Here is a 14033-nt window from a genome sequence, read left to right on the forward strand (position 1 = left end):
ATTCTAGTTAGTGAGGAGGTGATCAGAAATGTATCATTTAAACCATACGGCACAGTAAGTCCAAACTTCATATTCTCATGTCTTGAGCGAAAAACCCCATGATTTCAGAATGTGACTTTTAAGACGTGATTTATAAAACGAAACTCGGGGCTTTGTCTGAGTGGCCTTGTTTCTCAAAGGCTGTTACGACAGACTGCATAACTTTCAGAAATTAAATATCATTTTTGTAACAACGCTTCAGTGTCTGGCACCTACAGCACAAATCGGTTTTTGTGATTCCAAGCAAGTACTTGGTTTACCATAACCATCAAGTTGAATTCAGAGGTTTATGTCTACAATGCGATCACTGTATATTTGTCCAAATTTGGTAAAGTCATTACGGTTAAGCATTAGTAGAAATAATTAGTTGGTTTGTATATAATACCTGTGGGAAAGTAGTCCCACTTTATGCGAACAATGAAAAAGTTAGCATTGGCGGTGACTCTAAATTAGGATACGAATGTGCATGACAAACACACCCAATTCTCCGTATTGCTTGAAGTATAGTCCTTTGATCCTGCTCGTGATTTGACGGATTATTACGTCTACGGCGGCAAAATTATGGCCTTGATTGTCTGAAACCAAATTTCAAAAGAGATTCTCAATTGCCACTTCCCAAAGGTCCTTGGGATGTGCTTCACACTTACTGTGACTCGTTTCTCTGTAATTCGAAAGTGGTTTTCTTATTCGTTACCGATGCACTGTGATTAGAGCAATAATGTACGCTACTGTTGTATCAGTTAAACACAGCATAACGCCCTTTTATTGGCGACTTTGTGACTATCTGACTGCGTAATTATGCGCATGATCAACACAGAAATTTGCATAACCCAACCAAGCAGAGATAGTTCGATAGACTACTTATTTATGTGTATGTCATTAAAATACCCTAAGTGGCAAGGGACTTGTACAATTTAAAAGCGTTTTAGATTAATTATTTAAGTATCTTAACCTATCACTTCATGATAAGGAATTGTTACGTAATAGGGGATTATGGGAGTACCGGTGTAATGCTTTGTTTGCTTAACTCTGTTTTGGTGACGGGGTCACTTGGTGTCTCCGTCATGACGCCTTCCCCCGGCGGGTGAACTCCCAGCTCATACCATTAGCCCAAAGCCCTTCTGCACGTCGACAATACCTGTCCTGCCCTAGTACTCTGTCGTCTCTTGTCTTAAGGGAAGTCTCGGGGCGCTACAATCTGGAATGCTAGGTAGTTGAGGTTATATTAAAATCTGGTTATCTCGTAAGTTGATGCTACTAGAATTGGGAATTCATGAGGTCTTTAAAAAGCACAATATTTGTTCTCGCAAACTCGCTAACTAATACGCCTGAAAGGGGCCATTGATCTGCTTGCAGCCAAACAACTCGCAATCTAATTCGAATGTGGTTTAAATATGTTATCGGGGAGACATGCACCCTCGTCTGTAGGCCAATAATTATGTGCCATTCTTAGACTGCTAAAGCTAAAATAAGCAGTGACTTGAATTATTTGCAATTATAATAAATTTGTGACTTTCATGAATGCAATTTACTTGGCCCACTTCAACTGGATTATGATTACATATATTTATGCCAAAATCTTGTTCTCCTGTTACCTATTATCGATTGCCCGACTTTGCAGTCGATGGGCGCATACCGATTTGGCACCATCAGTCTCATCCGATTCTGCTTTGAGTTGTGTTTTCCCGTTACCTACTATCGAATGGGTACTTTTGAGATCGATAAGCCCACATCCGTTTGGCATCATCGGTCTCTAATTTCTACTTGAACTTCCTCCCCCCCCCCCCTTTGCTGCCTATTATCGATTGCCTTATTACGCGATCGGTTGTAGCACATTGGTTAGGCTTCATCATTCTCATCTAATTTCAAGGGTTCCATTTGCAGCCGAGACTAAGTTCTGGGAAGAGTAGGAGACTCATCGAATTTTTGCAGGGGTTTTGTTCACCTGCTGCCAGTTATCGATTGCACCCGATTGCGATTGATAGGTGCCTTATCAGTTTCATCAAATTTTGACGATTCCATTTGCAAAGCTAAAAACACTAACGCAAAGTCTTTTGAGTAAAATTGGTTGTGCCACATTAAAAAAGGGGCTATAAGTACACTTTTGCCTTCCCCAAAATACGCAGAGAATTAGTTGATATCGGGAAATACTGCAGTAGGTTCGAAATTTATTGCATCCGTCGTTGTCTTCATTCCCTTAGAATGGGTAGAATGATTAGAGGGTGGTGTTATAGGCGGTACCAGAGTACATTTCCACGCCCACTGGCCGCCGCCTCTGGCCTGGAAGGCGTATTTAAACAAACATGGATTACAGTACGCCTTTACATTACTGGATTATCATTTCTGACCAAAATTTACACTGTTCTCTCAAATTCTTGTAACAAAATCCCCTTTTGACCAACGACACCTTCAGAATATAGAGAAGCACAGAAGGACAGGTTACAAAATAACCCAGATGCGCATTGTGGCTGAGGAAGGCAAATATGGTGGATCGATAAACTTAAGGTTTTGTAGTCATTATTAACATTAAATTGTGCCAAATAAACAATTAATCTGTTGCAGCGAGAAGCTATTATCTTTGCACTTAGTATTCATACAGTGTAAATCGAACTCATGATTATGAACTAAGTTTTATAATTGCAACAGCATTTTGAATTGATAAGGTATTGTGATCTCAATTTAGTACTTCTAGAAAAATTGCTATTTATGCCTCCGATTTATGACCCGGATTGTTGATTATTTTGAACATGGGGTTGTTCTTTTGGCGGATTTTTCTTGTTATCTAACTTGTGCCATACAAAATGTGTCCCCTCGAAGAGGTCACACGGGTTCGTCAGCAATTTCCACAAAATTTAAAATCTCATATTTGTTCAAGGCAATTCTGAAGGATTTATGGTTTTTAACAGCCGAATTTCAAACTTGGCGCAGATTGTAAGTCTGTAGAATGGCTATATAACTTTAGCAAAAATAAACTTATACATATGTATCGGTCCTCTCAAACTTATTACCTTACAATCACCACTGAGGTAATAAACTCACATAATTCCGAAATGGGCTTTCATGTTCACTCACTTAAACAATGCACTTGAGGTCGGTTTAGGCGGTGTCACTTCCTTCCTCCGTGAACGGTTTCCCCGATATAGTTGGTTGTTTAAGTAGTAAATTGAGCATGGAATCCCCTGGGTGATATTTATGCGTGTGCTAGATAATATAAATCCAAAAATTTCCTCCCAAAGGCATTGCACACTTTAAACACACCCTTTCAAGTGCTCAGTGTACCTCTCTACGCATCACTCTAAGGTGCATGACCTTGTTGCTATCTTAGCATCCTTAAGGTGATGAGCACACAAGCAGCACCCGAGTGCAAGCTTTGTATCGGAATTGCTTTGTTTGGAATGCTGGCCTAAGAAGTGTTGCAAATTAAAAATGCATCATACATTATGCAAACAATCGGAAACAAATACTTTGGTTTGCATTTCTGCCACTGCCAGCCACTGTTTAAGTAGGTAACAGTCACATTATGAGATGCCAAGTTTTAATGATAGATGCATGGATGAATACATACAGAATGGATCGATGGGTGGATATGGGATGGATGGATAAATTGTCGATCGCTCAGGCAAACTGTTTAATTGTCATTTGGAGGGGTTAATAAATGTGCGGATTTATTGTTAGAAAACAATTGAGTAGTTTGACGCATTGAGAGCTAATTTGACATTAGTTAAATGGCTCCAAAACGGCTGAAAGAGCAATAGACGGAAGGCCCACCAGTAATATCCACTCTGGAGTCTCAACAATCGCCTCACGTGAAAATGCACGCTATGTGTCAGTGAGTCAGTGCACAAGGTGCATTTTTACTAAGGAAAATAATTTTTACTTTATTATTAAGCCAAGTGAAAGAATATTTTGCATAAAAATTAACCAAAATACACTGACAAGTTTCGATGTGCGCTTCCGTTTGACCTCTATTGTGACCATTACTTCCAAAGGAATTTCGATATTCTCAGAAGCTGCCGAAGTGGAAGAGTTGGAAGTGGAACCCCTATCCAGATTGAAATATAATTGCCTATTGTGCATCTACCCATAAAAATGTATATTTTGCTTACTGTTTCGAATAAAAAAATTCTGTTTCCCTGCAAGATCTTACGCTTTTAAGTCAATTAATCTATGGAATTATTTCCCAGCTCTGCCAGGAAATCCATGACTGGCAAGCCTCCTGCAAGGCGTGACCTACTCTCTCTTACATCCATGTGACCCTCAAACACGAGGCCTACAGGTGTTAAGCATTTGACACTCGGAGAGCGTGCGCGCGAGAGTGAGGGCTAATGTAACAAACAGGGAATGGTATTTACACAGATGTAAATTAGAGAGCATGGCACTGGATCCTCACCACTCACTCACTCATTCACTCTCACACAGGCACGCACATTGGTTGAATGATAGAGGTTGCCAAGACAGAAGCCGTGAAAGTAGCAGCATCAACGCCGCGCATGCACACTTTACCGCACCTCACAGCTCGCCTCTCTCTCGCTCCATTTTCACACGCACGGAGGTACTGGCACAGGCAAGCACACACACAGACACACAACTGCACCTATCTCTGCCTCTTGAAATACCAACGACTGCCGCACCTTTGCTCTCGGATAACACATTTCGTAGTTCTACGCCGTGATCTCACCCTCCGTGTTTGAAAAGGCACAGATGTCAATCCACAGCAGTGCTACTTCTTTACCCAGGTAACAAGTTCACCACCTTTTTCTCCAACTTTAAGGATTCACTTTTGCCTTAGGCGAGATTTTAGCCCCCCACGATGTTGTATTAAATTTATCATGTCAAGATGCTCTTTAATAGGTAATAAAGTTAGGTACTTAAATTCGTTTCACTAATCACATTTTGTCGTTAAAAAATTTACTTGTGACTGAACAACACAGGAAAGCGTTTTACATATCCATTGACAATGCCAACTTTCTCTGGCACCTCAAATTGCTTTTTGATCCAAATTTCATTAGCGTTTTTTAGTATAAAGTAGATCAGAACTGACCACACATGGATGATGTCTTATGTAGCGCCCCGAGTCATCCTTAAAGTCGTCAAGTCACAGTAGCATGGCAGATACACAGGATTGACGCATAGAAGGACTGAGAGGCTACTAGCAAGGCCTGGATGCCATACCGCCAAGCGAAAGGGCAATTTGTGGAGACTTGAGTTCCCGCGCAATCAGACGCTGAGCTAAACAAACTCCCGAAGCATTATGCAGACGACCGTTTTTAAATTTCAGATGTAAAATCTTATCTCACATGCTAGTAATAATTTACAGGTTTATGATAAAAAGAAGTGGACTGAGCTACCTCGATGCAATTATAGGTAATTTAAATGATTTATTTATGGAAATAGTTTTTGCGTGGAGCATAATCAGGATTCATTTCAATGATCAAATAATACGGACTAGTGCATCCCATCCCGGTACACGCACCAATACATCTCTTTCGCATTAATATTTAATGATTCCACCCCATAGACACTTGAGTTAATTCTTTGGTTGACACGGCGTAGATTCCCTTTTTCAAACTTCTCACTCAGAAGCGCAGCGGTACCTCGAGCCGCAAGCCATGATCATCGTGGTGGTGGCACTGGAGGTAATGTCTGCGGGAGAATTTACTGGCAACACGAAGTGGAACACCTGAGCACCCTAGTCACTCCTGCTAGCCGGCCGCCGCCCGACCCGGAATCCAGTCTCAAGCGTCTACATCAGCTAGCTGATCAAAAGCAATTGACCATCACACCCGTAAATCTCCTGCTTCGAGAACAAAAAGCTAAAAGGGAGTTGCTGGTGACTAACATCGAGAATGGGGTGAGTATATGAATGCAAAATTCGTTGAAATAAGATTGATTGAGAAAAATGGTAATATTTTATCAAGTATCGAAACACTGAAGGTAGAATTAAGCCAAAAAGGCGAGAAACGGGGAATTTTTTAGAGGACCTGGACATTTTGATAAGGGGAATCTGATGGACTCCCGACAAATCCTGTTGATTGAATTTCATTATCAACCTCCCCTGCGAATGGTGCGAAAAGGACTGGAAATAGGCCGTGCAGTATGTGATGAAGCGGTTGCTTGCATCTTATGTGAATTCCTCCTAATTCATAACGTCCCTCGTAGTACATTACTCTCAGGATTAAGTCATGCTTTGAACCTTCGAATACCGCACTATGTGGCCTGTATAGTTGTTAATTACATCCCTGTCTAAAGTTGCCTCACCTTACCCTACGCCTCTGTCGACACTTCGAACTGAACTACTCCATAGAATATGTCGAAATTTACACACAGACTAGAACATACATGTCTTGAAATGGCAACGCAATACCCTACAGAAAGATAGGAGAAGCAGAGGTTGGTAAATTTGAAATATCGCAGATGCCGTCTAAGGCAATCTCAATTCCGTACTTACCGATCCAAAAACACTTTGAACACATGTATATCATCGCACATGTAGAAGGAAGAAGTGTTAACGATTCACCTTGCATATTCGTAACTTCAAAGGTACAAATCCAAATACACTGAGATGAAATTAATCCAAGCATATCCACCGACTCTCGACACGCGAGGCAGTGCTTCTTAAACGTTGAATATATTATTCTGAATTTTCATTAACTCATTTTAGGTGCTTTGGCTGGCTAAGTGAGGAATTCGTTTAGCAACACTAGCACCGTGCACTAAGTGCGCAAAATGCTGAAAAACGAAATCCCTGAAAGAACAGTTGAGCAACAAAACCAGCGTAATACTTGGAATCCTAGTACGCGCAGCAGATACTACTTATCAACCCAAATAGTAGGGTCAGGAATTGGCAACTCGTATTCCAACATGCCATAATCATGTCTTAAGTTACCTATCTTCATGGCACAATCTAAGTCAGATATTTATTTACCCTCTGTGTTACATAATTCTATGTTCTATAATTTTGTGGGTTAATTGGTGGAAGACAGGGGAGCTAAATCTTGTAAAGAATTTGGTACTTCCCGACCGAACTTAATTGCAATTTATTACGTCATCTTGTTGGGCATGGTTTGGTTTGATGCAACAAGTAGGGTAAAAAAGATGCATAATTCATATTATGGCTTTGCGTAGAGACTTGTCATGCCTGTTCTAGCGCAATTGATAATGTCGCTATACTCTATCTCTTAGCACTTTTCCAAAGAAAGTGCCACATTGTGCGTCGTTAGCTCTAGGTATTGCCTTATTAAGGTGTCCCAAAAGCTTTTGTGATAGGCAAAATTAGTGGTTTGTTAATGATTGTTTGTTTTCATGCGACCTAAATTTGATGTATCTTAGGCCTGAGAAATAGTTAATTATATGACTACGCACTGAACGCAATTCTTGTATTTTTGTTGGCATAGAGCCCAATGCATTTCAATGTCTTGAGACAAGTTAGATTATATTCGCCCTTAGAAGGGGTGCTGCCGATAGTACATAGGATGAATTACTGGTGCCATTTCTCACCTGATAAATCCTATCAAACCATCCAAAGTACTGTCAGGTCGGTATCTTAAGGACCATTATTCTTTCCCCATGGACAATATAATCCCTGTAACATCATGATGACAAAAGTGCAGCACCAACTTTATGGGCGATCAAATCTAGTTTTGCAGGTGAAGTTTGGTCTATTAGGGGTCAAAAGAGATGGGTATGGAACCAGTGCTTTATTAACATTTTTATCACCCTTTTATCCACCTTATTAAAATTAACTCATAGCTTTTTGTCGTACAAATAAATTTAGTGTCGGACAGATGTGGTGTCGCTTTAATGATTAGGAGTAATGAAATCAAATCCGCCACCTCAAATATTAGAGTCTGTAATAAGGAAAGTGGTTTCGAATTTTAAGGCTTTTATGGTTCCTTGACTTTCTTCCGAGTAGGACATATGTGAGTGCATTCCACTGGAGGACATTATAACACCCATCTACAAGGAGTCCAACGACCAGACAGATGCTTTTAACAACCTTCTCATGTTCAACGTGAATGCTTCTATACATTCCAAGAGCGGTCCTCCACAACACGAGATGCACATCTTTCAGGTATTTCAGTTGAGTCATCAGCGGAGAGGAAGTTTAATTCTATTTGTGCAAAAAAAGCATTCACGGAAAATTCACACTTAGAGACGCTACATATTGAGCGTGCCAGATAAAGCATACCTGATTTGCATTCAGCAGCTCCTTCGATAGACAAACATTGCTTTTAATTGCGCTCGAAAATAGATCTTTAGAACTCAGATAGGCTGCCTTAAAGTAGACAACATAAGTAACATACAGCTAACAAGGTTTCATTAGATTTGTGGTGGTTGACTTACATTAGATAAAGGTGTGAATTACCGGTGACAATTTGAGCAGTGAATGCATTCCCTCCTCTTCATTTCCAGTGTATCAGTACTTCGGCGCACGACATTGTTTGTGCCTTAGTGGACGCTCAAGAACAGGAACTCGTGAATTCTCATCTGGATCCGTATGCAGAGTAAGCTCAACTGATTATAAAAGCATTAATTGAGCGGGAAATCTTAAAATACCTCAACATGCATTAGAATGTGCTGAAACCACTTTTATAAGTTAAATGTATTTTTATTTTTGCCTACACCACTAGATATCAGAGCAGGATTTTAATGGGGTGTACTGAAACTAATTTACCATTATTTAAATTGTTTAAACTTTTCACAATTTCAAAATGGTGTTTGCTTAGGCACAGACGGACAAAGGGGTTTGGTGGTCAGGCGTGGTCTCACTTAATATGAGTGCAAAAGGTCTGTAACTGCTTGGGATGTCGTTCCAAGCGAATTTTCTTTATGTTTGGCAGCTGAAATGAGATACTTCGAGCATACGAACGTATGAGTTTGTGATGCCCATGGAATATTGTATTTCTTGTCTTTCCTAGGGTTGATGAAGAACCGCATCGTGCTACCCGGAATGAGTTTTCTGAAAATGGAAATGAGGGTGAGTAAAGCTTGATATGGGTTTATCGGGCTACATTTTTTGGGGATTTTGTTGTGTAGATGTGCTAGTGAATTGCGGAAGAGTTGTTTATTGCTTTGCCTGATTTACACCCCAGATCCATTGTTTAAAGCGGCGAGAAACGAATTTCTTTAAGATTGTCTTACTTTTTGCAGATTTGACGTCTCAACAGTTGAAAGAAAAGGCGTTAATTGACGGGGAAATTCTTCTGCTAAATATGTGTTTCGATGATATTGAAAGTTATGTCGGACATATTTACAAGCTTCAAAGAGCGCGCTGGCAAAACCCAACTCGGGGTGGTCCCTCTGATGACAATGTCTCCGTATCTGGAGCCGACTTTAAAGGCAAGGAGAAGAAAAAGCGTAGGTTTATCTTCAAAAAACGCTCCCGTTCACCCAAGAACAAGGATAAGAATGATATGCCCCGGGTGACCAGTAAGTGATTAATTATATCGATATTAGATGTGAGAATATCTTCCGGGACTAGCTGGACGTTTTTGCCTCTTAATAGGTAATACCTCATTGGCCTCGGAGGTGGAAATACCCATTTCTGATGACGAGTTGATAGACCTGTTTGAAAAGATCAAATTCTCCGTAATTCTCCTCTCCCGGTTGCAAGGCTACGTGACGGAGCCCAACCCTCCGCTCCTCACCCACAAGCTCTTCTCTATGATGAAGTAATTCACTTCCCTTGTGACAATGCCCTTTTTCATGCATTAGCTGTTGCTCGTTTTCGACATTGGTAGGGTTCAGGCACGTTTGCTTTGTGTGACGTACCTATTTGGAGGATTAAACCCTACCCCCTGCCATTTGAGATTTACCAGGCTGTATGTAAATGGTGTTTCTGATTGCAGGCAGCCAATTGATTTCATTCGAGATCCAGTCACTGGAGTACCTGGAATGGCCAGAAAAGTCATTTCTCCATTGTTCCCCGAATCGGCAATTAGGCTCATTCAAAACTCTCTCATTGAGCCGGAACTTAGTCTCTGGCGTGAATTGGGTAACGGATGGTGTCTGCCAAAGTGAGTGAAACTTGGCACCAAATGTATGCGCTACTTTTAAGAAGCGGGTAAAATCCTGGTTTTTTTGATGCTTCTAGAGAACACTGGCAGGCGGCCGTCCCAACGTACATCCCCCAATTCAAATGCGGATTCAAGCCCCAGCCCGAACAATATCACCACACACTTTTCGACGTTCCTCCACCCAAAAAAAGCACCGAAAACGGTGGCATGGTGGGTTATTAATTCGAAAAACACGAAATGATTAACATCTGGCCGAATTGACAGCCGAATTTGTTCCCTTTTATTCAGCACTCGAGCTCTTCTAGATCAAAGTTAGCTTCCGGGCCGGAAGTACGAAGCCATTCAGAATATCTGCAGTACCTGCGCAGCAAGAAGGCAAAGTAAGATCGGTGCTTGAAGTCCAATTTTGTAGATGGAAGTGTTCTAAGAGCCGTACTGTTTAGGCATAAAATTCATTGCTAATATCTTAAACGCACCTCTTACTTAGAAACTAGTTGAGGAGTTTACTGATGATTAAAATCAAAAGTAGGCAAGTCATTTGATCTCGGTTTCCATTGTCTCTTAGGATTGCCCGAGTGATGCGTGATTTCCTCGCAGAAAGTGATCAAGAGATCTCCCTAAAGGCTGGTGAATATGTGGAAGTGCTAAACGATTCCCTTAATTGGAAGCATCTCCGCAACCGGAGGGGGTCTGAGGGCTACGCACCTTACACCATCCTTGACTACAACGTGGCATAAGGAATGTTGACCGCATACACTTCTCTTCCCCCCACTGTTTGTTCTCCAAATGATGCTAGCTCATTAATGTACCAATTTCTACTAGAGTTGCTTTCGCACCACCCAGCTTCATCCATCACAGCATTCATGATTGCAGTCTTTTGAGGAAGGAAAAATAAAATGATACACTCGATTAACGTGGTTTTCAAAAATCAGCTAGGAATCGGACTAGAGGCTATCACATCAGCAGAAGATCCAAGGTCCGCAGAGAATCAACCGCTAAATAACGATTAAAACTAGCTGATTACCCTCCAACCAAACTAGTGGGAACTGAAATGTACCAGACATGATTTGGGAATGGATTAGCGAGGGGATTCAATAAGGAAGGCAAGCAGCCAGACGCAACCTCATTGCGGGGTGGTGGCCCAGACTCACTCGCTTATCTGATTTGCGACTGCTCTTTGGACGGAATCAGCTAAATTTCATGCCCAAAAACCATGCAATACAAGATACACGTTATGAAAACTCGCATTGAGTTTGATCAAAACATTAGTTCAATTTGTACAAAATAAATTGGAAATAAAATTACCCCTCAATGTCATCCTCAGGACCGGCTAACTTAACGCCTACTGGTTTCTTTGAAATGGGCGATTTTTCTTTCCCTGCGGGACCCCCGTTAGCAAGTTCTTTAGCGACTGGTGATGACTCCGAGTCTTTCGTCTTTTCATCCTGCTCCTTTAACTTCTTGGCTTTTTGACCATTCTCGAGGCTAACACGACTAGCGCTGCGTTCCTTTGACATTTTGGCATCTCTAGAATTACTTGTGGAGGCTTGGCGATCATGCTTATCCTCCTTTTGTACTGATTCACGTCGACGAGAGGAACCGTGATCCTTACCTCGAGAACGAGAGCGTCGATGCCTAGAGCGGCTACGACGATCATGACGCGCCCTCTCCCTTGAGCGATCTTTTTCATGTCGATCACGCCGATCTCGGTCGCGTTTATCACGCGAGCGCCGACGACGGTCACGTGAACGACTACGCCGACTACTACGGCGATTTGAGGTTGATCGCGTACGGCAGGATCGACGACCCCGAGATCTATAACAAGGATTAACCGCAACTCAGAGAGCAACAACCGACCAATGGAAAGAACTCAAAACTTAAAGTACCTTAAAGTACTCGTGGAACCAACGAAAGTGCGCTGAATGAAAACAGCAATCTGGGCATATCAAAATGAACAAGGGCCACGTTAATAATGCGTGTCTCTGAACGGTTCCTGGAATCAAGCATGCCCATAGCTTCTTACCTTGACCTTTCTCGGCTTTCGCGCTTTTTATCACGACTACGCGACCTAGAATGACGCCGATGAGAACGTGACCTTGAACGCCCACGGCGACTTCGAGATCGACGACGCCGACTTCTCGAAGGGGAACGATGACCACGGGATCTGGAACGCGACCGACTTCTCAATCGCGCTAAAGTTTTAAACGTTATTAAGTCTATTTCCAACGATGCACAAAAAATCGCGTGCATAGAATGCAAGTACTCACATGACGTGCTTAGCTGAGGATTATGAGGAGGAGAGGTCCTTTTTACGGTGTCATCCAGACCAGGCAAACTGCTAGTGGGTTTGATAATTGCACAATTCGAATGTTGGACCATGACCTGCAAAAATTAATGTGATTACAAAAATTACCTGTCGATCGCCGATTGTACCTCCCATAAGACCAAAAGCCTTGAGAATGGAAGTCTGTTCCGTGAATTCAACGTATGCTGCCCTTTCATTATCAGTCCCAGCCATGCGAACGCACTTTACTTCCGCGTGTACGTTGAAGTATTCAAGAACCTAGATAAAAAAATGCTTAGAAAAGGACAGATACGGAAAAAGCATAAAAAATGCCATGGTAGTTAAGATTTAATGCAGAACTAGCTTAACCATGATTGTTACATTACCTTACTTGGCGTGGTCGTGAGAATAGGCCTTAGCCCTCCATCAAATGTATGTTACCCGTGCATTTAAGTTGATCTGTCTAGCTTTGGAACACGCTGGTGAAAAGAAACTCAAGAGAAAAACACAAAAAACCTGCATATAAGATAATACTGTCGGCGGAGCGGTGCAGGTTTATCCATATCACTATAATCCAGCCCTTATTACCACGCTTTGTTACCGACCTCAAACAAACGAGTGTCAGCTGGCTACAAAGTATGATACACACAAACGTTCATTAGCACTATCAATTCGAAGAGGATGGCATAAATCGTGAAATGGAAAACCCAACATTCATACACAGGCTTCAGCAATTACGACACAAAATTAGGACATTATTCTTGAGAAGAGTCGTAAACAAATGCTAAAACTAAGAACACAAAATTTAACCAAGAAACTAAAACAGAAAGGCCAAGCCCATTGAGCGGGCAAATAGAGAAAAAAAGGAGGAACATGCCTCTTCACCCGTAACCTTAGGATCAAGATTGGTGACAAGTACTGTACGACGAATTTCCTCAATGCGGTTACAGTCAGTGGCCGCAGGAAGTGGAGGATACACCGGGAACCCCAAAGTCGTAAGGCGTGGGTCAACCGTCTGAATGACTTGTTCACCGGGACGCCCAACAACCATACTGATTACGTCAAGCGGCCAGGAAGCAGATCGTGGATGTATCCCGGCGGACGTGTGCAATGGAGCCCGAACAAGATTAGCATACTTTTCATCAGGAATAACATCCTTCTCACTCACGACGGGAAGAACTATCAAAGCCCGGTCAAGAAACATAGTGTTATGCAAATGCAGTGCAACTTCCGCATTAATCGCATCCGCATACCTTATGTAACAAACCTATAAAAGTCACGAAATCAAGAGGCAAGGCACCTTGCTAGGGCAATCATTGCCTTCAGGCGGATACAAAACTAATTCTTCAATAACACCTATATTTCCAAAAAGCATCCGAATCTGCTCCAGAGAACATGATGGTGATATGTTAGTTATCTGAATGATTCGACCACGAATGGAGGTAGCCATTTTACTGAGAATTGATTGCATGAAGTTTCTTTACATCAGATCAACTAAAACAAACTCAGAATAATGTGTTGTTACTGATGGACTGTACTGAAAAAAAACGCTCTGTAAATAAGTAAAGGTTTGCAATATTAGAAGTTAAAACTAATAGTTGCAGCTTAGGTGAGTATAAAATAGGGGAAATCCATTTACAAAATTTCCAGTAACTGCTGAAAACAAGCAATTCCACTTTAAAAATCTCTTTACT

The 14033-nt window shown here is 41.6% G+C and overlaps 2 protein-coding genes across 2 annotated transcripts; one reads left to right on the forward strand and one right to left on the reverse strand. All coding sequences in view use genetic code 11, as the record gives it.

The window, feature by feature from the left end:
- Positions 1–4740: 4740 nt before the first annotated feature.
- Positions 4741–10792, forward strand: EGR_08138 (Epidermal growth factor receptor kinase substrate 8-like protein; the record flags this gene model as incomplete). Its single annotated transcript, XM_024497387.1, has 11 exons — positions 4741–4775; positions 5620–5890; positions 7952–8110; positions 8766–8830; positions 8958–9016; positions 9190–9468; positions 9545–9710; positions 9888–10055; positions 10133–10265; positions 10344–10435; positions 10621–10792. The coding sequence occupies 11 exons, from the start codon at positions 4741–4743 to the stop codon at positions 10790–10792; spliced, it is 1599 nt and encodes a 532-aa protein (XP_024348183.1).
- A 564-nt stretch (positions 10793–11356) lies between these two features.
- On the reverse strand, positions 11357–13789 carry EGR_08139 (putative splicing factor, arginine/serine-rich 7; the record flags this gene model as incomplete). The annotated part of the gene is made up of 8 exons (XM_024497388.1): positions 11357–11870; positions 12079–12247; positions 12323–12437; positions 12469–12618; positions 12781–12832; positions 12856–12919; positions 13213–13606; positions 13640–13789. The coding sequence occupies 8 exons, from the start codon at positions 13787–13789 to the stop codon at positions 11357–11359; spliced, it is 1608 nt and encodes a 535-aa protein (XP_024348184.1).
- Between the last annotated feature and the right edge of the window lie 244 nt (positions 13790–14033).

Source organism: Echinococcus granulosus, assembly GCF_000524195.1.
Source record: "Echinococcus granulosus chromosome Unknown EG_S00097, whole genome shotgun sequence".
NCBI classification, from domain to species: Eukaryota; Metazoa; Platyhelminthes; class Cestoda; order Cyclophyllidea; family Taeniidae; genus Echinococcus; species Echinococcus granulosus.